This window comes from Mchenga conophoros, linkage group LG8 (assembly GCF_057382185.1).
Source record: "Mchenga conophoros isolate Kocher_MC1m ecotype Shallow Benthic linkage group LG8, M_conophoros_male_GT1.1, whole genome shotgun sequence".
Taxonomy (NCBI): domain Eukaryota; kingdom Metazoa; phylum Chordata; class Actinopteri; order Cichliformes; family Cichlidae; genus Mchenga; species Mchenga conophoros.
The window spans coordinates 10,018,115-10,041,652 of NC_140533.1; the positions used below are offsets into that span (position 1 = coordinate 10,018,115).

General features: G+C 41.3%; 1 protein-coding gene across 1 annotated transcript in view; it reads right to left on the reverse strand.

Moving 5' to 3' along the window:
* Positions 1–14,308: 14,308 nt before the first annotated feature.
* Positions 14,309–23,538, reverse strand: part of shisa9a (shisa family member 9a) — a 62,451-nt gene continuing 53,221 nt past the window's right edge. The window contains exon 4 of the mRNA XM_085283945.1: positions 14,309–22,226. Within this exon, the coding sequence (XP_085140071.1) occupies positions 21,343–22,226 (884 nt within the window). The 3' untranslated portion in view covers positions 14,309–21,342. The remainder of the gene's footprint in view (positions 22,227–23,538) is intronic.

Genomic DNA, 23,538 nt, shown 5'->3' on the forward strand with positions numbered 1-23,538 from the left:
GCTGGGCAAGCTGAAAGGCCTGCAGCTTTTTACTGGTGGTTTTTGCATGTGCATTCTGGTATTTGATGGAAAACTGTGTTAGACTTTCTCAGTGAGAGATGTTGCTGACACGCTATAACGGGCTGCGTCACCATGCAATCCAGGAGTGTAAGCTGAGAAAAGCTGCTGCCACATTACAGAGACTGCTGGCCAAGGAAGCAGCGACACAGTGGAAACACTCAGCTGGAGGCAGCAGTGTGTCATCGAACCTCCTTCCTCCGCTCTAAATGAAGGCTGATTTGGTTTAAAGACTCACTGCCGAAAGGGCAAAATGAGTCAAGTCACTACTACAGCTTTTCAACCAAGGATACCTGTTGTGTGTCATTAAACTCCACTTTAGTGGGTTTTCTTTTGTTCTTTGAAAGGTCAAACAGAGAACGTTTCATTTGAACGCTAAATGAAGGATAATGGATTCCATGTCGGGTTTTTTGTTTTCTGTTTACTGTTTATTTGTGTTTTTTAATAAGTGATAAAACAGTGTGGCAGCTTGTTGAGCATCTTCTCTTCTATTCTCTTCCCTTGATCTTAAGCACAGTCTTACTCTTTAATTTCACTTTCCTCTTTTTGTGTGTGTCTCTTTCCCATCTGTTCTCCTGTGTTTTCACTTTTTAGCACAATTAAATCTTGCATATCAAATTCTACATTAACCATTACAACAAATATATACAACACATATATATATTTCGATGTGTGTCTCTGTGGTTATTGTGGTTATTCATGACATGACCAAACCACGATGTGGTTGTGAAGGAGCATAACATTTCTGACTCTCCACGCTGTAAAATTATTCAAACAGCTGCTTTTCTAGGACTCAACTTTTAATCAATGAGTTCTAGAGATAATCTTAATTGATCTAAAGATCAGATAATCTCACTTTAATAAATGATAACTTTGGAGATAAACAGTCACAGTTTATAGGCAGAATGTGCATCTGCTGAGAGGATACCATGATAATTCAAATCACCATATTCAGCATGCAATATAAAAACAATATTTGCTGGGCTCTTGCCCGCCTCTGGTCTTATCTCTTCCTCATCCATCCACTGACCTTTAAGCATCCACCTGTGTTATGCCATGGAGAAGCTTTGTTTGTAAGTTTGAATTGTGTTTCATCTTTATAAGTAGTGAGTGTTGTATATTTTATTGATTTTATGCATATTTGGAGAGATGTATATATAATAATAATAATGGATACTTTATTGATCCCCATGGGGAAATTACTTGTTTTTCTCTGCATTTGACCCATTCACTCAGTGAAGCAGTGGGCAGCCCACTAAGCAGGCGCCCGGGGAGCAGTGTGTAGGGACGGTACCTTGCTCAGGGGTACCTCAGGGTAGCCGTTAAGTGGATTCGAACCGCCGACCTTCCGATCATGGGGCGACCACTTTACCTACTGAGCTATCCCTGCCCCTATATAAATGCCTAGATCTGTTCGCCATGTGAAGCAAATGCATAATTCTTTATTGAGCATATTTCTTTTTGTATTTTTTGTAGTTTCACAAGTTCTGGGAAATCACTGTAAGTTGTACGTTGATGAAGACAAACAAGTAAACAGCCCTCAACTTTACTTTCACACCTGACTCATCATTCAACGCTTTCAGTGCTTACGGCATATGTTTAGCTATCTGTCACTTCGTGTACCAGAACCACGCATGCAGGGGACAGAATAGAACCTGTGTTTGGCCTCTGCTGAAGACCTGTGAAGACACTGTTTTAAGACACTCAGTCTAAGTTTTGCTAAAGTTACTTGTTGTCCTAATTGGACAATTCTGTCCATTGAACCTTCTGTACTTTTCCACTGTGCCCTGTGCTTCAGTCCGCGGGGTGAACCCTGACATATAAAAGCATGAGAGTGGCCATGTGTGTATTTTTGCTGCTTTGTGTATAGTATGACTCATATATAGTGTGTGTGTGTGTGTGTGTGTGTGTGTGTGTGTGTGTGTGTGTGTGCAGATGTGTGTGTGCAGATGTGTGTGAGTTTATGTGACTGTAAGTCTCTCAGTGCTTGTTTTCTGTTTGTGTGCGTGTAGCCCTGTAGTAATTAGGTAACAGTCTGGCCTTCAGCAATCCATTTCCTGTCAGTGAGGACAAAGCGAGACCTGCTGATGAACCATCTGTTGTCCAGGTGCATTACTATCTCTTTCTCCCTCTGTCTCTTTCCTGTTAGCTCTATCCTCGTAAGGACATCTGTCTGTTCCAGTCACTTCTACCCCTGGGAATCTACTTGACCTCCGGAGGCAGCTTGTTCTCGTCTCCTTCGGTAATCTCATCGTCGGGAATGATTCCGCCGTGGCTGTTGTTGCCATCTATTTTGTTTTTTTATTCCAATTTGGACACACAAACAGAGAACCTACCAAAAACACATAATGTGATAGCTCTAAAGCTAATTTTAAAAGAGCTGGGAGGGCTGGGGTAATGGTGGTCGTCTGGCAATTCTGTTCATAACAGTCCTGTTTATAGAAATCTGTATGACAGTTAATTAAATAAACTTAAAAATAAAAAAATAGGAAAACAGCAATATCATGAAAAAGGACATATGTTTACTTATAGACTTATAAATGCTACAGCAGGGCAAAAGTGGCTGCATGTTATACACACCAAGTGAGTTTTTGCCTGGTTAGTCCATGATATAGGCATTACAAGGGGAAATATATAGCTAATGTGTTCAAAAAGTCACTCTCCAGCAAGCAGTTTAAACTTTTTTTTTTCGCCAAATCAAGCCCTTTTAGCCTATTTTTATTGAAATATAACAATTAATAAACAAGTAAGTATTAAAATGACAATTACTGCCATCTTTGGAATAGCTGGCATCTCTCCGGCCTCAGGCACACAGGCTTACAAACCCCTTAGTAACTCACGGCAACCACCAGTAGAGGAAAAATGCATTCCCTGACCAAAGCGGATGCTAAACCAAAAGAAATCTCACTATAGTTGCTAGCAGGTTGCAGTGCTTGGGTGTAAAATATTGAGTTGCCAACCGTCCGTGACCTGTAGTGAAACTGTAGTGAGCATGTTTCAAAAGGTGCAGCTTTTACTTTGAAGCTCAACTGTCTCCATTTCGGGTTTGTGTCACACTTTAAACCTTATTAAGATAACGGTTGCTTTAATTGACTTCCCTTCTGCTAATATGAACCACTGAACCCAACCACTTTACACATTTGTACTCATTTGCTGTTATATTTGTCTGTGCAAAGCACTTCTACACTCTTTAGATGCAGTTAAAGTTAACACTGGTTAAGAAGTGAAAAATATGATCATTCCTGGCTCCAAAGAACCAACATAATGATGTCAGTGTGTGACTTTTAACAGGTTTCTTCCTGTTAAAAGGGAGTTTTTCCTTCCCACTGTTGCCAAAGTGCTTGCTCATAGGGGGTCATATGATTGTTGGGTTTTTCTCTGTATCTATGAAGCACCTTGAGGCGACTTATGTTGTGATTTGGCGCTATATAAATAAAATTGAATTGAATTGAATTGAATTGGTAGCCATGTCCATCCTTTACATGCAGTTTATTTTGATGAGTCTAGATTTTACTAATTTTTGTTCTATTCTTTCCATTTATTAATGTTTCTGTCCCTAAATAACTTCTGCTGGGTCGTTCATGGTTCTTGCCTTTGCTCCGGTCTTATTTCTCTTTTTATGCTGTGACAAATTAAAATGATAAATAAAGTTTAAGTTCGAAGTTTTCAACCTGCAGGCTCATTACTCTTAATCCTCACCCTGAGAATTTCATACTCCTGTGTTTGTCGTTTTGCTGAATAATAAATGTGGCATTGGTCTATAACAGACACACTGTTTCCATGGCTGCTTGGGACTTGGAGAAGTGGATGCCTTTTTTTCATGTCATGTCTGGGTCCCTAAGACGGGCTGTAAGACGGGCGTATATTACTTTTCCCAAAACCAACAAATTCATTTAGGTCCCACACAACAAGTGAACATGGCAGAAAGTGCAAAGACTTCCCATGGAGCTCTTTTTCTGCTTTCCAAAGCGCAATTGATAAAAACTCTGGAAGGATGATATAGGGATGCGTAATACATTGCTCCCTACTGTGTGTGTGTGTGTATGTATCTTCACCCACTGTAAACTCATCAGTTGACCTACTAAGGTAGTTAGCTTTTGTTGGAGCACACAGTGTGATCATCAGGTACTGAGTCAGTCTAGAGCCCCGTACCAGCATGCTTGTGTTTTTCTTGCTTGTGTTACCAGTGTTGGTCAAGTTACTTGAAAAAAGTAATTCGTTACTAATTACAGATTACTCGCTCTTAAATCTATTTTCACCTGTTTAGCAGGAGTGGGGCCGGTGGAGGTTTACCCGGTGCTGCAGCGGTCATGTCAGGCGGGGGTGCAGTGGTGGGGTTTCTCTGTGAATCTCACATTCCCGTGGCGGCTTGCTAGGTGCTTGCTCAGATTTGAAGCTAAATTTTTCGCTGTAGAAAGAAGTTTTCTTCCCACGCAGAGTGAACAGCGGACGCTAATTTTTTGTTACTTTATACGGAATCAAACTCAAAGCAATTTCCCGCACTCCATATTATCCACTGTTGATCTGCACACGTCTGTTGCTTCCACGGATGTCGCATGTGTCATGAGACACTTTCACAAACAAAATCACAGTTTAGTAACGCAGTAACGCAGCGTGCTTACGGGATAGTAACAGTAATCGAATTACTTTTTTGCAATAGTAATCCCTATCTTTACTCGTTACTTTAAAACAAAGTAATCAGATTACTACATAGCTGGACTGGCCATCGGGCATACCGGGCATTTGCCCGGTGGGCCGCTGGCGATTTTTTGTTTTTATTGTTTTGTTTTGTTTTGTTTTTTTTAGGAAGGGTATATATAATGAAAGGTGTTGGATTGGCCAATTGGTCATGATCGACTCTGGGCTGGACCAATTACAGCCGAGGAGGCTGGATGCACCCTCCCAACAATCACGTGATTTTCGCGCATTGCATGCCGGGAACTCGTGGCAAAACAATCCAAGTACCGCATCAAATGCAAACATTTGCAGCACCGCAAAACGTTCATTCTCCGGTTCCAATACCTTCTTTTTTTTTCTTTGCCGCACAAAAAAGGAATGTACAAAACAAAAGGAGAACAATGCCGGTCCGTACAAAGACAGACTCGACGAAAAGACAAAGAAAAGATACGAGGAAAAAATCAAAGGAGTGAAAGAGTGGACAAAAGACGTCAGCGTGCTGCCCAACTTTCACCACGCTCAGATTTATAATTATACGCTTCTTGGAGTGAGTGCATACACTCATGAAGTTTAGTAACTTCAGGTCACTGCAACAAGCCCAGGTACAGTTTACCGACGGATGGGTGCAGGACCTTGAAATGCACCGTGTAGAACGAAAGACTATTGTACATATCATAAGTTTACCAGTCTCACAAATCGTCTTCATAAATACACATTCATTAACAGTTTATTAATATAACCTTTGAGCTCAACGGTAATTAATTAGTAGTGGAAATAATTTCTGGTAGTGTAACAGTGTTTATGTGGTATTATTCCACTTGCCACAAATATCAGTGTAATGGGGAAACAGCGCCCCCCCCTTCTCGGTGTGGCTGGCTGCAGTAATCGCTGCCAGTCTGCCGTAGCCATACGAGAGGTGAGTTGTATTGTTCTGCACACAATATAGCTAAGTAGTACAGACACATAAAACATGTTTGATTAGCTGACGAGCACCGAGTGTAATAAGTGCTTAGTGGACACATGTCCAACACCAGTTTTATGTACTTTTCATTTGTTTATTAATGTGTGAAACTGTATGCTAAAGCGGAATGCTAATGAGATGTTCTGCCGTAGTGTGCTGTGCGGAGTGGTGTGTGGCGAGCCTGTGCACTGATAATACACTGTTGTTTCCATTCAGGTACATCATTTGTTGTTGCTGTTATTTTATTGTATATTAGAAATTGTAATATTGCTACAGTAATCGCTGCCAGTCTGCCGTAGCCATACGAGAGTGTGCTGTGCGGAGTGGTGTATGGCGAGCCTGTGCACTGATAATACACCGTTGTTTCCATTCAGGAAATAAAGTGGCAACGATCGATCAGAGACTCCTTGTCTTTTTACAAACACTACACAGCGCAGAGTCGAGGAGTCTGTTTGGGCCGAACTGTTGCAGCGGGATGAAGCAGAAACCGGTTACAGTAGCATTACAGAAATGTAGCAGTGACAATAATATTGTATATTGTAATCACAATGGACAATTAGTGATACAACAGCTTCTTGCCATTTTTTGGGTTTCTTTTTATCGCTGTGTAACTGAGTTCAATTGAAAGCCTGCGTGCGCTAGTACCTCTTGCCACAAGTTCCCAGAATCCTTTGCGGTTTTATCCCTGAATGACGTCACATTTTCAATCTTTATCCTGGTGGGCCGGTCTCTAGTCAAAATGCCCGGGCCGATTTTTTGTTCCAGTCCAGCCTTGGATTACTATCTCTGCCATTTATATGAAGATATTCATAAATACCTTAAACATGGTCTTCTAATTTGAGAAACGGCCTTTATGTAAGTCTTTGTGGATTATGTAAATCATGTAATTAAACTGCTATAGCTAGCAGTGCTCTATATTCAGCCTGAACATTTTGGGCGATATGAGAACAGTGACATAGCATGTCATATTACACCACGCATGAAGAAAAATGACTAATCATCTGGTTCTCACAAAGCTAGATGTGCAGTGGAGAGCAATACATTCTCTCATAATGTAACTGCACTTCAGTCAAGCGTCCTGCTGTTGTAAATGAGAGGGAGAGTCTGACAAAGAAAGGTATAAAAAAGAGAACTTATCTATTCTACTTCTCCACGTTATACCTCTTCTAAAGAGCATAGAGAAGAGCCCAGCTTAGCGTATAGTGCGTTTATCCCTGAGAGCCCAGAGCCCACTTTGCCTCTGTCTGTGTCTTTGACTACTGTGCGATCATAACACAGAGACAGACAGAGAATGAGTCTCGATAGGATCCTGGCAGGTCAGTCCAGATGAGTCACTGAACTTTTGTGTAGAGGATAGTCCCATATTACTGCCTTTTGCATACAAAAATGAGCTGAAGGTAGTTAAAAAGTTAGTTAAGCTGCTCTGGTTCAGCTTTAAATTCACTCTGAAAAAATGGAGCAGGAGTGTTTCAGACTGCAGATGTTTCTTCTGGTTGTGTGAATCTTTGGGATAGAGCACAAAAAATAGAAATCAGAGCTGAGGGTAAAAGGTTGGGAAGGATTTTTGTGACATGTGAAGTCATGATTCACGAGTGCCACAAAATGCGATTTGGCGAAAGTGTGCCAGAGGGCATGCGTCAGCTGTTTCAGTGATGTAGGGCGTGAGTGTGTGATTTTTTTGTGTTAATTTATGCGCATTCAATTAGACATTTCTTCATTGTCTCCTTTTTCTTCACCCCTCCTCATGCAACGCTTTCTCTCTGTGGATTCTTTAATCCCCCATTTCTGTCATAATATTTTCTTTCATAACATCTTCCTCTTCAACATTTTCCTCGCCTCTTTTTTCCCCTCTATTTGCCAAGATGCCCCCTCATCTGTAATACAAGAGCACTCTATAATAAATGCACTCTAAGATGCTGATCTTCTTTTCTTTCTTTCTATAGGGTCACCACTGTTTCCAAAAAGTTAGGATGATGGGTAAAATGTTAATATAAAACAGTGTACAACGCATCCAGTGTGGAAACTGCAAGGAAGTTTATTCTAAATGAGACGCCGGCGACATGTTTCGCAAAGTTTGGGACGGGGTTGTGTTTTTTCACTCGGTTGCATCAGCTCTTCTTTTAACGACACTGTGTGCGTGTGTGTGTGTGCGCGTGTGCGCGCGCGCGCGTGTGTGTGTGTGTGTGTGTGTGTGTGTGTGTGTGTGTGTGTTTGGAAACAGAGGGGACCAATTGCTACAATTTTGAGAGTGACATGTTTTTCTATTCTTGCTTGATATAGGATTTCAGCTCCTCTGCAGTTCAACAACAGAGGCTTCCTTTGTGAAAATTTCAAGTTTCCAAATGGGCCCAGTGCTTTCAGTGGGTGACAGGTCTGGACTGCAGGCAGACCAATTTAGCAACTCAACTCTTTTGGTACAAAGTCATGCTGCTGTTTTCAGAATGTTGTTTTTGGCACTATCTTCAAGTGAGTATAAACTTTGCTGAACAAAGATTGTCTGAATGGGAGAACATGGTGCTCCCAAACCTATAGAATTGCTGTTTAGCACTGATGGTGCCTTCGCAGATGTACACATTACCCTCGCCATGTTCACTAACATCAAGCGTAATGGTGCTTCTTTCCTTTAGCCCCAATGAATTGGGCTAAATTACACAATTCTTATGTAATTTTCTACACCTCAGTGTCTTCTCACCTTTTCCCTTCCTTAAGAAGAGCTTCTTGGCATCCACTCTTCTTCTGAGCTTGTTGATAATCTCCTTGGTGAACGCAAAAAATGATATTTTATACTGTAAAATGTGCAATGTTTAGTATATTTTCTTGTTTCAACTAAAAAAAATGAGAATGAACTGTATGTTTTTGTGACATGCTGCTTCTTACAAAGTGCCTAAAGGTCCAATTGCTGTTGTGTGTAGACACAGCACTGTTTCACTCTTTGAATTAGGTGCTTTTTATGCTTGAATGATTTATAGGTCAGTGTTTTGTGGCTTAACAAACAAAAACATTCCTCTGAAAATGGTCCGGTACAAAGACTGGACTGAAAATGCGTGAAAAAGCAAAGAAGAACTTTGAAATTTCTTCAAAAAACCTGGGGAACTATTACTCAAGACAAGTTTAACAAAAAGTACTTTTTGTTTATTTACATGTATAAATATGTACAGTAATTTACGGAAGAATGTTATTTTCTTTATGTTATTATATTTTCTTTATTTTGTTTTTAATGGCTTTTAATTTGAAATGTGAGATAAAACCTGAACTGGCAGAATGGAGGAGTAACTGATGGGGGAAAAAAAGTCCAAAAAGAAGGAAGAATGATTTTGACTATGAGGCAGGATTTCCAATTTCTAACTGACACCATTACCATGTTACGAAATGAAGCTCCGTCGGATCTGAAAGTTCAAACAAACAGCGTAAAAGACGACAAAGTGAGTCCCAGCATCACTGTCAGACGTATCCCTCCAGGCTGTACATCGCTTTCTCTTCACAGATTAGAGTGTGACTCCTCCTGGTCTGAAGCATTGGAAGGGAATGGCTCATTTTCACAGATGCTGATTTTTGCCCCCTTGGGCCATGAGAATAACATATACGATTTCTAAAAAGCCGAGTGCTCTTTTTACTATATAATTGATGTACAGCGCTGTGGAAGATTGAGCAGGAAAGTTCCAAAAGGAAAACAATCATATAGATATTTCTTCTTGATAAAGGGAACACTATTGCTATTACCCAAATCTTTTAATGTGCTTTTTCTGATGCCAGCAGACATTCATTATTTTGACAAATTTCTGTCATGTTTGGAATAAAAACCATATTGTAATGCAAATGACACACAAACTGATATTACCAGTGGGTCATGTAGCACCATGCAAAGGTCTCCCACCATTTCATCACTCAGTTCTTGATATTTTGCTATGAAAATAAAAAATAGGTGCAGCAATTTATTGAAATGCACTTAGGGTCCATTTTTGTCTGTCCTTAACTGGCCTCTCAGTGGAAGCCTATATAAAATGGGTGAATGGGTCAAATGCAGAGAAAAACAAGTAATTTCCCCATGGGGATCAATAAAGTATCCATTATTATTATTATTATTATTATTATTATTATTATAAAAAAAAAAAAACACCCAGCACGCCCCTGCGGGCAGTTTATCCTTGAAGCTCGGGTCCTCTACCAGAGGCCTGGGAGCTTGAGGGTCCTGCGCAGTATCTTAGCTGTTCCCAGGACTGCGCTCTTCTGGACAGAGATCTCCGATGTTGTTCCCGGGATCTGCTGGAGCCACTCGCCTAGCTTGGGAGTCACCGCACCTAGTGCTCCGATTACCACGGGGACCACCGTTACCTTCACCCTCCACATCCTCTCGAGCTCTTCTCTGAGCCCTTGGTATTTCTCCAGCTTCTCGTGTTCCTTCTTCCTGATGTTGCTGTCATTCGGAACCGCTACATCGATCACTACGGCCGTCTTCTTCTGTTTGTCTACCACCACTATGTCCGGTTGGTTAGCCACCACCATTTTGTCCGTCTGTATCTGGAAGTCCCACAGGATCTTAGCTCGGTCATTCTCCACCACCCTTGGGGGCATCTCCCATTTTGACCTCGGGACTTCCAGGTTATACTCGGCACAGATGTTCCTGTACACTATGCCGGCCACTTGGTTATGGCGTTCCATGTATGCCTTGCCTGCTAGCATCTTGCACCCTGCTGTTATGTGCTGGATTGTCTCTGGGGCATCTTTACACAGCCTGCACCTGGGGTCTTGCCTGGTGTGGTATATATATATATGTATGTATGTGTGTGTTTGTGTGTGTGTGTGTGCTGGACTATTGCCCTCAAAGCAGATCGCACTCGGGGAAAAGTTTTACTCTACTATTACTGACATTATTGATAAGCACAATCTTAATTAAGCACAGTAGCAGCAGCTAACAACAAACAAGAACAACTACCAAAAAACAACGATGACGACAGTGACGATGCCCCTAAAGGCTGAAGCAGAGATCAGTGCCAGATGGCTTTAAACACACAGAGCGCTCTCATTGTACAGCTCCGCTCTGCTGAGCAGAATTCGAGAAGGTAGCGGGATTGGCAGGGGAGCAGGAGGAAAAGCAGGTTTTGCTTTGTTTTGGGTGAAATTCCCTGGACTGTTTCCTCGTTGCCAACAGCACTGGCAGCCTGAGTAATTAGTGTAAACTCGCATTGTGTGAATGGGTGTGTCTGGTTATGATGTGTATTTGTGTTTTTGTATTTGGATAGGTGTGAAGACAACACTTGCCTGTGGTTTAAACACGCTTACCTGTTTTGTTGTTTATACTTTGCTTTCACAGTTCATTTGAAGGCAATAAAGGAAACATTTACAACTGAAACTGAAGGTTTTATTCTCTCTGGCAACGACGTCCCACTGAAGGCCAAAGGACACATTAGCTCTCAGGCTTCAGCTCTGCGTGCAGAGTGATTAAATATCTGTCTGAACACTGTGGCTTTGTAGACTAAGGCACATTTCATCTACACTGGAACCTTTTATCTGTGACGTTATCATTAATAAAAGGCAAAAATCTAATGTAAAAATTATTAAATATCTGTGGGATATCTGTGGTCCTTAGTTTGTGACATTTAGACCAAGCACAACATTAAAACTCAGGTTATATTCCAAAAATTTCAGTCCTGTTCCCAAAAGTCAGAAGAAAGTCATGTGCCGTTTATCGTCATTCAGTTACCCAGTAATTTGTTTTCATGCTGTGTAATTTTCCAAATATGCAGCAGAGCACAAAACAGTTGGCAGTTTGCAGTCATTTGCTCCTTATCTTCAGGTCAGTATGGCTGCTTAATCCCGTTAGGATTTACTTCATGCAATATTTAAAGCTAATCTGCGGGCAATTTATCATTTCATTGTTTTGATCGTAATTATCATCACTAATCTCTATGACGAATACATATACATCATGTTCACCACCTCCAGTTTTTAATGCAAAGAAACCGGAGAGGAAAATGCTGGATTATCATTGCAGCCAAAGCAGTTCTGATACAGTAAAAGAGTGAATAGCACAGAGTGAGGCTGAAGTAAGTCTGATTAAGTCAAGGAAGGAAATTTAGATCATGTGCAGGATCAGTGGACCATTCAACCAAAAATTAAAATAAATAAATTCAATCACTGATTACTGTGGGGAAAAAACAACACAAAAAGTAGTCTGAACTCGTGAAAATCTGAAAGACTGTAGCTTGATTGTAGAAGACAAGAATATATGCATAGTCGTATCATAAGAAAAGGTAAACATGATTCCCACATCAAGGCATAATAAAAATCATCCGGCCCTAGCATGTCTCGCAATGAGGTAAATACAACTCCCTATGAACAACAAAACATCACATACGACTCTGTGCCACTATTAACTTAACAAAAACTGAAAATGCAGAAGCAGTGTGTGAAAACTCAGTAAACTCTTACTACTTCCATAGACATTAAGAGAGTTAGTAGCAGTCACTTGCTGCTAATCAAATGCACTTCTCTAACTGATCATCAGCAACTGTGAGCACCTCTATGAAAGCCGGTCTGGAGCATTCGGAGCATCTGAACAAACTGCACTTCTGGAAAAAAGTCCTTTGAACAGATGAGATCAAAGTGGAGACGCTTGACCATAATGCACAGCACCACATTTGGAGACAGCCGAACACCAGCAGACACACTTCATACTGATAGGTAGTATACTACCTAGTGTGATGATTTGAGCTTGTCTTTGGGCCTGGCAGCTTGAAGTTGAGTCGATCACAAACGCGTCTCTACACCAATGTACTCCGGAGTTTAATGGGAGGCCAAGTGCTAAAGCTTGGCTGAAATTGGATCATGCAGTTGGACGATAATCCCATGCTCAGCAGCAAATCTGCAGCAGAATGGCTAAAAAAGAAAATAATGGTCCAGGCAAAGTCTAAACCAGAGGTAGGCAACTCCAGGCCCTAAGGGCCGCTGTCCTGCAGGTTTTAGATGTGTCCTTGAACCAACACAGCTGAATTAAATTGCTAAATGACCTCCTCAACATGTCCTGAAATTCTCCAGAGGCCTGGTAATGAACTAATCATGTGATTCAGGTGTTTTGACCCAGGGAGATATAAACCAGCAGGACACGAGCCCTTGTGGTCTGGAGTTGCCCACCCCTGGCCTAAACGCTAGTCCCTAAATGCTAAAATGCTGTGACAGGATCTTGAGTGAACTGTGCATAAATATGTCTACAAACCCAAATGAATTGATGCAACAATGAAATATGTCATGTGCTGTTGTCTATCGCAGGGCGTATTCGCCTCATTTTAAGATCTGGGCAGTGCTCGATCTTTTTAAATGATGTCCTGATGTGCAAAACCTTAAATTTGACAGATGGTGCGCTTTCATTTTATCATGACTGAATATTACAGGTCCCTGTTGACTTGTAATAATAATAAATTCCATCTGTTTTGTCTTTAAGAGCTTTTGAAAAGTTAGAAAGTCTACAGTTTCTAGCTGCAATCCCCTGAAAATCAAACCAAGTATGGAAAGATTTAGAATGAGCCCTGCTAAATAAAACTCAACATAAGATCAGAGGATGAAAATCTATGACAGAAAATGCTAAAATATAGCTTTTTGATGTCTATATATATTTAAAGAGAACCTTATTAGTGAGGTGCATAGGATAAACTTGTAGATAATGGCCCTACGTGCTGTTGTTCACTATAAAGATGTGGCCTATGGAAATTTGCATTATTCATACTGTAGTGCTTGAACTGATGAATCTAGGGCCACCACTCTGGCCAGCTGAGGCTGGTAGTGATGAATAATGCACAGTTCTGGTAAACACTTTCCAATAGTGGCTCCTGGAGGTAAGAGGGGAACAGGAGCAGATGTGGAAGGTAAAGTCCAAAGTGGTCCCAGTGGTAATAGTAGCATTAGGACTGGAAGAGTGGCTCCAGCAGATTCCAGGCACGACATCAGAGGTCTCTGTCCAGAGGGGTGCAGTCCTAGGAACAGTTAAGATGCTGTGCTGAACCTTCAAAATCACAGGCCTCTGATAGAGGAGCTCAGCTTTAAGAGCACACACACATACCACCTCCTGGGGGGTGGGAGGGAGATTCATAATATATGTTTGTATATATGTTTAAAATCACTACTTATTAAACTCAAAAAGAGCCTTGAACCAGATCTTGCATGTCATTCTTGAGCCACTTTGTCACATGTCAATTTTTTTTATTGTGACGAGAAAACTGCTAATTAAGCTGCATTAAACTGACAGAAATAGACAAACAGATTTATTTCAAATTGACATCTGTGAGAAATTCAGTTGTCAGCCTCAGGAACAAAGCCACAACCGATGCTGATGTATGAGCGCTGCTTCAGCTTTTACTTTGCTGTCGTGTATACAGCATAAATGCATTTCTAAAGTTAGCCTTCAGTGTCCTAACAACATCTAATAACATCAAATGTTTGCTAGGAAGGCGAGAGCCAAGGGAAATGGACAGGAGGAAAGTGGGAGGGGGACTATAAAGAAAAGAAGCATGGGAGAATAAAGACGAGCTGAGGCACTGTACAGTATCTCTTCCTGAGGACAAAAGACGAGGAAACAAAAGAGAATTAAAAAGACACACCAAAGGAAGGCAAAGAGAGGAGCGCTGTTACAGAAGTCATCTTTTATTGCCACGTAAGAAAGTCGTATATAGAACAATGGTGATATACTGTACTGTCAGATGGCAAATCAACAACAAAAGAAGAACAAAAATATCCCTATCAACCCCTCCCCCCTGCGAAAAAAAAAGAGGAAAAATAGACAGTCATAGCAACACTATGGTAATATATTTCTGGGACAATACATCTGCTATATTTCTCTTTTTTTTTCTTAACAATATCTGAATAGTACCAAAATACAGCTTTTTCATAACTTAATTCCACAAATTATAAAGTCAGTAAACAGTAAAAGGACAATGGGGCATCACGGTGCATATTATAAGCTACTCTGCAAACAATAGTGGGAGATGGGGGCTCTACCATTAAAAATATGCTTTACGTTACGCATAAATGCAGTGTTGGGGCCCTACTTATCCATAAACACATATGCATAAGTACAACAAACTGGTCTGGACATCAAAAATAGAAAACCGGACCTCCTATAGGTAACTTTGTATGTACTGCTTGATTAACACTAAAATGAGTTAATCAGTGACTTATTCTATAAAAGGATATACTAATGGATCATAGTTTTACTGCAAATAACTTGTTGAATCTTCAAAACTGATGGAAAACCCTTTAACTTTGGGCCCTAGCAGAAGTCACTATGCAGATTACATTTAAATGCACTGTCACTGAAGTATTTCTTTGAATCCTAATAGCAATTAGATTATATTTAAAATTACCTTCTGATAAAAACCCTACATATGAAATCCACCATAGTCGCAAGCCACAGAAAAAACGGTCTGCTGTGCTCATTTCAGGCTCCATGTATTTATACTTGGACTTCACTAGAGTAGCATGATTCACAGCTCAAATAATCAATACATATCTGATTTTCAGCTAATACATGAGCCCCCAGTTTATCTACTGTTTGAAACAAGCCTTTTTAGCGCCTGTCTCTTTAAGGCTAGCCTCCCTTGTAAGCTAACTTTCTTCTGATTGGCTGTCTCTCCCAAATAAAAGAACAACAGCAGGTGGGAGGGGCTTCTCTGCCCTCAGTAAGCCCTAGATATTTGATTTTTTTTTAACGTCATACAAAAAAAAAAAAACTGGCTTACAGGGATTACTTTCACATATGCTGTCCTCATTAATTGATACGTGGCCCCGGTTTAATATGAGAATTGTATATACATGACATAAAGTAAGGAATAGCGTAATTGGTCCACTTTAAAACAAATGTTGAGCGTTACTGGACAACAAACACCGCATCTCCTCTGCTTCTGTGCATAAGTAGATAGCTCCAGGTGGAGAAAACACTGCACATAAGGATTGATGCTATACAAAGTTGTAAACATAGTTGACGAGAACCGTCTTTGATAACACGGTAATCTCGGGATGTATGGTCACAAAGATGCTGCTTTTCCATTAGCTGTCATGTTTACAACACTACTAAGCCCAGCAAATAACAACAGTAAAGAGCAGAGAAATTAAAGAGTGGAGAAAAACGTATCTTGTGTTTAAGCCCTTTTTATGTCATTCTGATGAACTGTACATATCCCATTTTGCAGTCTTGATGACCCTGCTCTGTCTTTTCTTCGGCGAAACAAGCACGTCGCGTTTTTATCTGTTCTAATTAAAGGGTGGGGTTGGGGCGGTCTTTCTTTACTACTTTGCCACTAAGAAATTAATATATACAGACAGCTGCGTTTTCCTGATTTAGACTGACATCAAGAACAATCCATGCTTCACATCTTCAGCTTAAATAGGACACAGTGTAAAAATAAAGCCCAAAGGAGCTAACGCAATGTTCCAGTGCATACACATAGCCGATTTTGATGCGAGAATCTATCGAGCTGCATGTGCTGCAGTAATAATCAATAATTTGAGCAACGCAAAACACTGGAAAGAAGAGATTGTGTATATGTATGTGTCTTTGTGTGTGTGAGATCCAACAAATTGTCTTTGATTCACAGCTGTTAGCACTCATGCACCACCATTTTTACTGTATCAATAATTCAAAGCTTCTCCCAACTATTGACATTAATTTCCCTCTTCTGTCTTTGTGCGCCTCTGTGGACTGTGGAGTCCCTGTTGCAGCATCAAAGTTCCTTCCCACATTTCTTTGGGTTTTGGTGATTAAAGACCACAGTGAGAACTAATAAAGCCCCCTGGCCACAGGCCCCAGTGCAGCTCCTCTTCTGTCTCTTACTGAATACCCTTTGTAGATATTTTGCTGAGCACTTCTATCTAAAACTCTGGTTGCTCTGCTGAACAGGAGAACTTGTTATTAAGGTAACTCCAAAAACAAGAGAGGGGAGGGAGGGCTTTAATCCCCAATTTTTATATCCCAGACGCATTCACCTCCTTTTGTCCTTCAGTGACGCATGTGTGGCCCAAGCTCTTATAATACTCAGTTTGTGGCTGCTAATACTTTTCTAGGTTATTTTGTAAGTGGGTAAGTTATTCTTTGCTTGCCTGTCAGCTCTTCCTTTAGCCCCTTTCAACACGATAGCATCAATTCAATTCATTTTTATTTTATTTAGATAGGGCCAAATCACAACAACAGTCCACTAAATGTGCTTTATACTGTAAGGTAAAGACCCTACAATAACAAAGTAGTACAATAACAATGAACAAGTACTTGGTGACAGTGGGAAGGAAAAACTCCCTTCAAACAGGAAGAAACATCTGGCAAATCCAGGCTCAGGGAGGGGCAGCCATCTGCTGCGACCAGTTGGGCGTGAAGGGTTGGAGATTGATTATCAATATTAGTTCTTGTGATCATTGCTCGCTGCTGTTTACTGTCAGTTCATCAATAAATTAGTTTAATGCAGCACTGATGTCACACTGCACAACTTTTGACCAGGCCTACAGGGCAGGCTGGGTAGAACGCTAACAATGCATTCATTAATAAAAAGCAGTTGACACAGGTAGTTTACTGTAACAATGGCTGTCTATCAAGACCAGCGAAAATTTGCAGGTCTAAAACAAATGTAGTGAATGCAGTTGGCAAGGGAGTAAAATATTTTGCTTTGAAATACCTTTGTACAATTTCCTATTAGGATTAGAATTTGAAATGAGAGTACAACTCTCATGCAAAAGATGTACTGTGCAGCTTTCTGTTGGTCAGCACCATCAACCCACAAGTTAATGAAAACTTCCACACTTTGCACTGAATTACTTTTCCCTATGCAGCAGTTTTAATACCGTATAGATTATTGCAGTATGTTAAGCCAGTACTGACTGTAAAAAAAAAAAATGCACTAATAAATGAACTCTTTTTTAAGCCTGCAGACTACCTGTGTCCTTCTGCTCTGGCATTTTTTTGTCTGGCTGACTCGTCTGATGAGGAATGTCAGACATGACTGCCTCCTGAACCCACTCATCTGTGGCCCTGACCCTATCAACCATGACACAGCCAGCTCAAACAAATTCCCTCCTTTATATCAGGTTTATTTGGCTGTTACAATGAGCAATGGGGGAGGTGGGGGGTTTGTTGGTTGCTTTTTTGTTTGCCAACTGTTTCCACCGTCCTACGAATTGTTCCGCTGGCTGCTTTCGCAGAGCTGGATGAGCTTTCAAAGATTTGCCAGCAAGAGGTTGCATGGAGGGTTCACATTTCCACATTTCTGCCTTGCTGGATTAAGCCAATTGGGTCTGATAATGTACGTCCAGCGAACACTGACCTGTTTCTCAACTCTGTCCTAAACAACACAATCTGCCAGGAAACAGGAACATATAAGGGGGGGATCCTGCATAGCATCACCAAACACAAATATATGTATTTGTATTCCTTTGAATCCCTTTTAAATATGACTTTGTTTGAATTTGACTCCTTCAAAGACAATAATCACAAAATCATCAGCCTGGGTTGGATGTACACACACACACACACACACACACACACACACACACACACACACACACCCACACACACACACACACTTTGTGAACAGTGAAATGTGTGCAGTGTGCACGGGGAAACCAATCACGTCTATCAAGGTAACTTATTATGACTCACAGTCTTACTGTGCCTGAACTTTGTTGTTACAGAAAAGATTCATCGCAGCCCCATTTTTGTTTTCTCTCACATATTTACTCTGAAGGTCTTTCTCCTTAGACTGACAGAGAAAAGGATAAGAGGAGGGGGAAAAGTGTAGAAGAGGAAAGGATGAAAAGAAATAGATTAAGAGAGAAAGGCTATGTAAATTTATATATATATATATATATATATTTATATATAAAAAGCATAATATCAGTTATCGCTACAAAGGGCCATGGTCTGGAGTTTCACAGTCTTTCATGTACAACAGGCGCAGTAACAGTACCGACTCTTGGTCTCTCTGCTGTGATGACACCTGCCGCTCGGCACTGTGGGAACACAAGGAAAGCAGAGTCCACCCTGTAATGTGTTCGCGACATGCGTGCGCACGTGTGTGTGTGTGTGCGTGTGTTAAGTGTGTAGGTGACACATTTTAATGCTCTGATGACTTATTAAATCCTGTTCCATGCCTTCAATCTGGCCTCGGGTTACAGTCACGTGATCGTGAAGGCAGCAGGGGGCTCCACAGCATGAGGGGAAAAATATTCCCTCAGAGCCCCTTATCTATGCGCTCAGCTGGCCTAGGTGTTTCTTCTCGTGTCCGACTTAGAACCTGCAGTATTACTGCAGTATTAGGTTCTCCTTTTACACCTCCATCCATAACGTGCCCAAACTGCTTGCAGTGCAGCTGATGCCGGCAAAAAACTGTCTCAGGTATACGCTGATATTCATATCCTTTACTCTCACAAGATTGTCACGTGGCCCTCTCCCTCTCAGGTTTTCCTACTTTAAACACCCCCCGGCTTTTTTCTTCCTTGTTCTCTATCCAAAAATGCCCTCACAATCTGTCTTTGTTAGTGGGATGCTGTCTGCTGTCAACTGTGTTTACGCTTCTGCCAAATGCTTCTCATTTTTAGTGCAGTCTGATCACTTAAAAAGCATCTTAATTCGTTGAATTAATAGAGGTGGATGAAGCACTTTAGAAGACAAGATTTACATGATAACAGTGGCTGCTGCTGCTAATATATCTTACATGAAAAAAAACAAGCAAATAGGCTTTGAGAATCCCTTAGAAGATTTGGCCTATTTGCCAGATTTAAGGGGATTTATTTTTATGTTTGAGTCATGTAACCCAGATAGATTCTTACAGCTGGTTGTGCCGGGTTTCTTTTTTCAGCTGGAGCTTGAGTACAGTTAGTGATCTGATCGAGACTAGCTTCTCGTGGCAGTGCCTCGCGGGCGACAGCAAGGTGTTTGTTCTTTGCGCTCTTTTTGTGGCAGTTTTAGGACTTTTTAAATCCCAGAGCTCTGTAAACTCTAACACGATGAGAGGTCAAAACTCTTACATTTGGTCCACTTTGTAAAAATGTCTGGGCATGTCTCATCTTTGCACACTCAGAAAAAAGGAACACACACACAAAGTCTAAATTAAATTAGTCATTTTGTCTGCTTCCAGCGTGATCATCCTCACCACGGCTACATTAGAACACGGTTGGGGTTTTTTTTTTTTTTTTTTGCACTATTTATTAATTCTTTTAGAGGAATAGTTCAACAGTTTGTTGCCTGGCAACCTAATGTGAAGTCTGACATATACCCCCCCACTTAAAACCACAGGATGTCCTTTTTACTCTTAGGTTTCTTTTTTTCCAGAAGAAATAAAGTAGATGTAACATCTTAATTAGTGATGTTTTGAGGTCCCTGAAGGCAATTTCATTATTGTTCGATTGCACAGAACTGGGCTAATGGTTCCCCCTCCTGTTTCTAACATTCATTCCATATATTTATTTATTTTTTAGGCTAGGTTAATTATCTGCTGCCTCTAGCATTAAATTTAACACAGAGACATGTAGAGGTGGCATCAGTCTTCTCATATACCACATAGCATGTTGTCTAAAATGTTTTTTAAATGTGCAATTTAATGTTTTTTGAAAACTTAAAGATGTTTCCTGTGTGTGCATGGATTACATTGGTCTTTTTGATGTAGCTGCCATTACTAAAAGTCAAAAGTGTCACGTAAAAGAGCATTTTCAAACCTATTTAATTTTGATGCCAGTTAAATTCACTGGCATCAATAATTAAAAACCCAACTGTGTGGTAACTCTGCGTGTCCGTGTATTTCTGAATGTGTGCATTTTCATCATGCAGATGCTTCGTCCCGGCCTCCCTGTCCCTCCCCTGGGTCAGCTGTCATCACGCAGACGAGATCAGAACAAAATAAAACCAGTGCCACAGCATCCGCTCTCTGTTCTGGAGTTTCTTGTGGAAAAGGGAGACCTTCAGCCGCACAGCTCAAGGAGGTGCGTGTGAAAAGCCACAGTACAAAGCCTTCATGTCTGCAGTCCAAAGCCCAGGGCCCTCATCGTGTGTGTCTGCTGGAAAGCCCTCGGGAGATTTGGGTGTGAATCACGAGGAAGTGTTTTTTCTTCCAAACCCTTCAGTACTTTGCTGGACAGGTGAGCACACCTCTTGTCACGAGGTTTATGGGTAATTGCTGTATTTCTCATTACCCGTGATGCTTCAGTGCCTACAGCTGATCCCTTATATTGCTTCTCAGGTTTGGTTTGTTAAACCAATCCATTTTTTTAAATCAGCAGTTTCCCATCTGAGAGCAGTCGCACTGTAATTCTCCAATATCGGTATCATTATGGAGTAGATATTAGCTGTGAGACAACATTCTAATATCACCACAAGTGTAAAGACATCCCTGCTCTGTAGGCTCTTTGTTAGTATGGTTACAGATGCCACCTACTCGGGGGCCGTCCTTTTGACAGCAAAGGTCTTTTAGAGAGATTTCGTCGTGAACTTTGTTTGTGAAACAAGGACCACTCGGACATAGTAAACCAACGACCCTCGACTTCTACACACAAACACACGTGAAGATCTGCACGTTTGAACATCTCAAGAGCTGGTACTGTATCTCCACTCAGAGATTACTCGTGTCACCACTCCACATGCATCCTGTTCCTCTCTTTTTATTTCTTCTTGTCTTTCTCTCTCACACTGTCACCTCTGTCTTGCTGTTGGTCACAAAGTAGGGCTGTGTGGGGAGGAAGTGTTGGCTGTGGCTGTGGCCTCTAGTGCTGTGGAGCTGGTTCGGTTCCAAGATGGTACACTGAGGCCTCTTGTGCCCGTAGGTCTTCCTCCGGCCCACCGTCTCAGTCCCGTCCCAGCCCTTCAGCCCCAGCCCCATCGCATGTGAGGACGCAATTGTATTGGAACTGTACGCCAGTGGGCGGCCCATTGTAGCTGAGCCGTGGCCAATGACAGTCTCAGCAGCCCTGGAGATGCCCAGGGATGTGCCACCTGGCATGGTCCCCGCCATGTGTGCCAGGGAGGTAGCCCCTAGTCCTGGTGGCTTGCTACTGTGGCTGTGAAGATGAGTGTGTGAGCTGTGAGAGCTGTGAGAGCTGTGGGCAGTGTGACCATGGCTGACTTTGGGTTTCTGGCCGTTTGGCTTGTGACCCCCTCCTCCTCCAGCGGCTATGTGCCGTTCTGTCGGCAGGGTTGAGACAGAGGAGATGCTGGGCATCTCGGTGACATAAGTGGCCACTGGCTCTGGAGTCAGTGGACCCAAAGAAGTCATAGGAGTCATGGAGGTCATAGGGGTGAGGGAAGTCATAGGAGTCATAGAAGTCATTGGGGTGAGCGAGGTCATGGGTGTCATTGAAGTCATTGGGGTCATGACGTGGTTAATAGGGTTGGCGCTCATAGGGTTTGAAGCCATGGGGTTGGTGGTCATCTGAGGAGTCACTGATGACATGTTGCCCATGGACGCCATGGATGGTCGGGAGTTGCCCATGGGCTGCAGAGGAAGTCCTTTTGCTGGCATCTCTACCATCAGGCGACGCTTGTTGTACAGTTCGCCGTTGTACTTGGCAGCTAAAGGAGAAGAAGAGAAAGAGTAAGAGAAGCAATGAAACACTAAGTGGGCACAAAAAACTGCTACAGAGCAGAGCTTAAATCTTGAATTAAACGATATATACTTTCTTAAATTTGGCCATTTGCCACCATGGAAGATTTTTTTTATTGAATGAATCAAAAAATAACACTTTCAGCAGTTTGCTGATCAGCCATAAGATAACACATCACTATGAGCACACACAGACAGAAAGCAGAAATATAGATATTGCATCAGTTTTAACACCCACAGTATAAGAAGGTCATATAACAAACCCCTATACTTTGTTAGTCAGCCTCACCTAACTGACCAAGCAGAGTGTCAGGACCACTGCTAACGCCTGCAAGTTAGAAGCCCGTGCTGCTACTGGAGGAGTGAAATCAAAAGAAAAGCCTAGAATCTCTCCTCCAGCTCGCCTCTTCCTCCCTTTTAAAGCCAAGAAAACATCCAATTTTTGCATGGTGGGAAGGAGTTCAACATGAGAAAGAAGGAAGAAATTTTGGGAGAAAGTTGTGAGGCTAATAACTAGGCATGACATGGGTGATTTTTTTCTAACTCGGTGCAAGTTTATTACAGTTATGTCATAAGATTAAGGAAAGATTTCAATCAGACCTCAGTGCACGCTCAACTAGTGGATTTTTGAGAATGCCTAAGTTGTAGACATTTATTTTTGCATTCAGTATTTTTAAACAAGTCAAAAATGTTTTGAAAAGTATTTGGTTATCTGCCTTTACACGTGTGTACACACATATGAACTTGAGAGACATCCATTCTTAATCCATCCATAGTTTTCAGTCATGTGACCGACTAACTAACCAGGCCAGCAAAACATTACAGCATCATGATGGACAATAGTAGACAGTCCCTGGTACTACAAGACAAAAGTGTACTACAAGACTAGTTGGATCATCTATCCATGGAGGAAAAGCAAAGATATGAAGAGAAACTATGAATGTTGGTGACTTGTGATCCGTATTTTGCTCCGACAGCTTAATTTAAATCCCTAAAAATGGCGATGTCTCGCCAAAGCTCCAGTTCAGTGACATCTATGTATCTTGTAGAAAATTGCTCACCTTCCACTGCTGCCAGGATGAAAACGTTTAAAGTATGGACAGCTACATGTATTTTTGATCTTGATGGGTAAACAATCTTATTGTGTGGGAGGTAACGAACATGAAATTATTCATCATTAAAGCAAAGGTAAGTGCTACAAAGCTAGCTTAAACGAACTACCAGATGCAAATTTTATATTTTAAAGTATAAATTTTTCACATTAATGTCGTAACATAACAT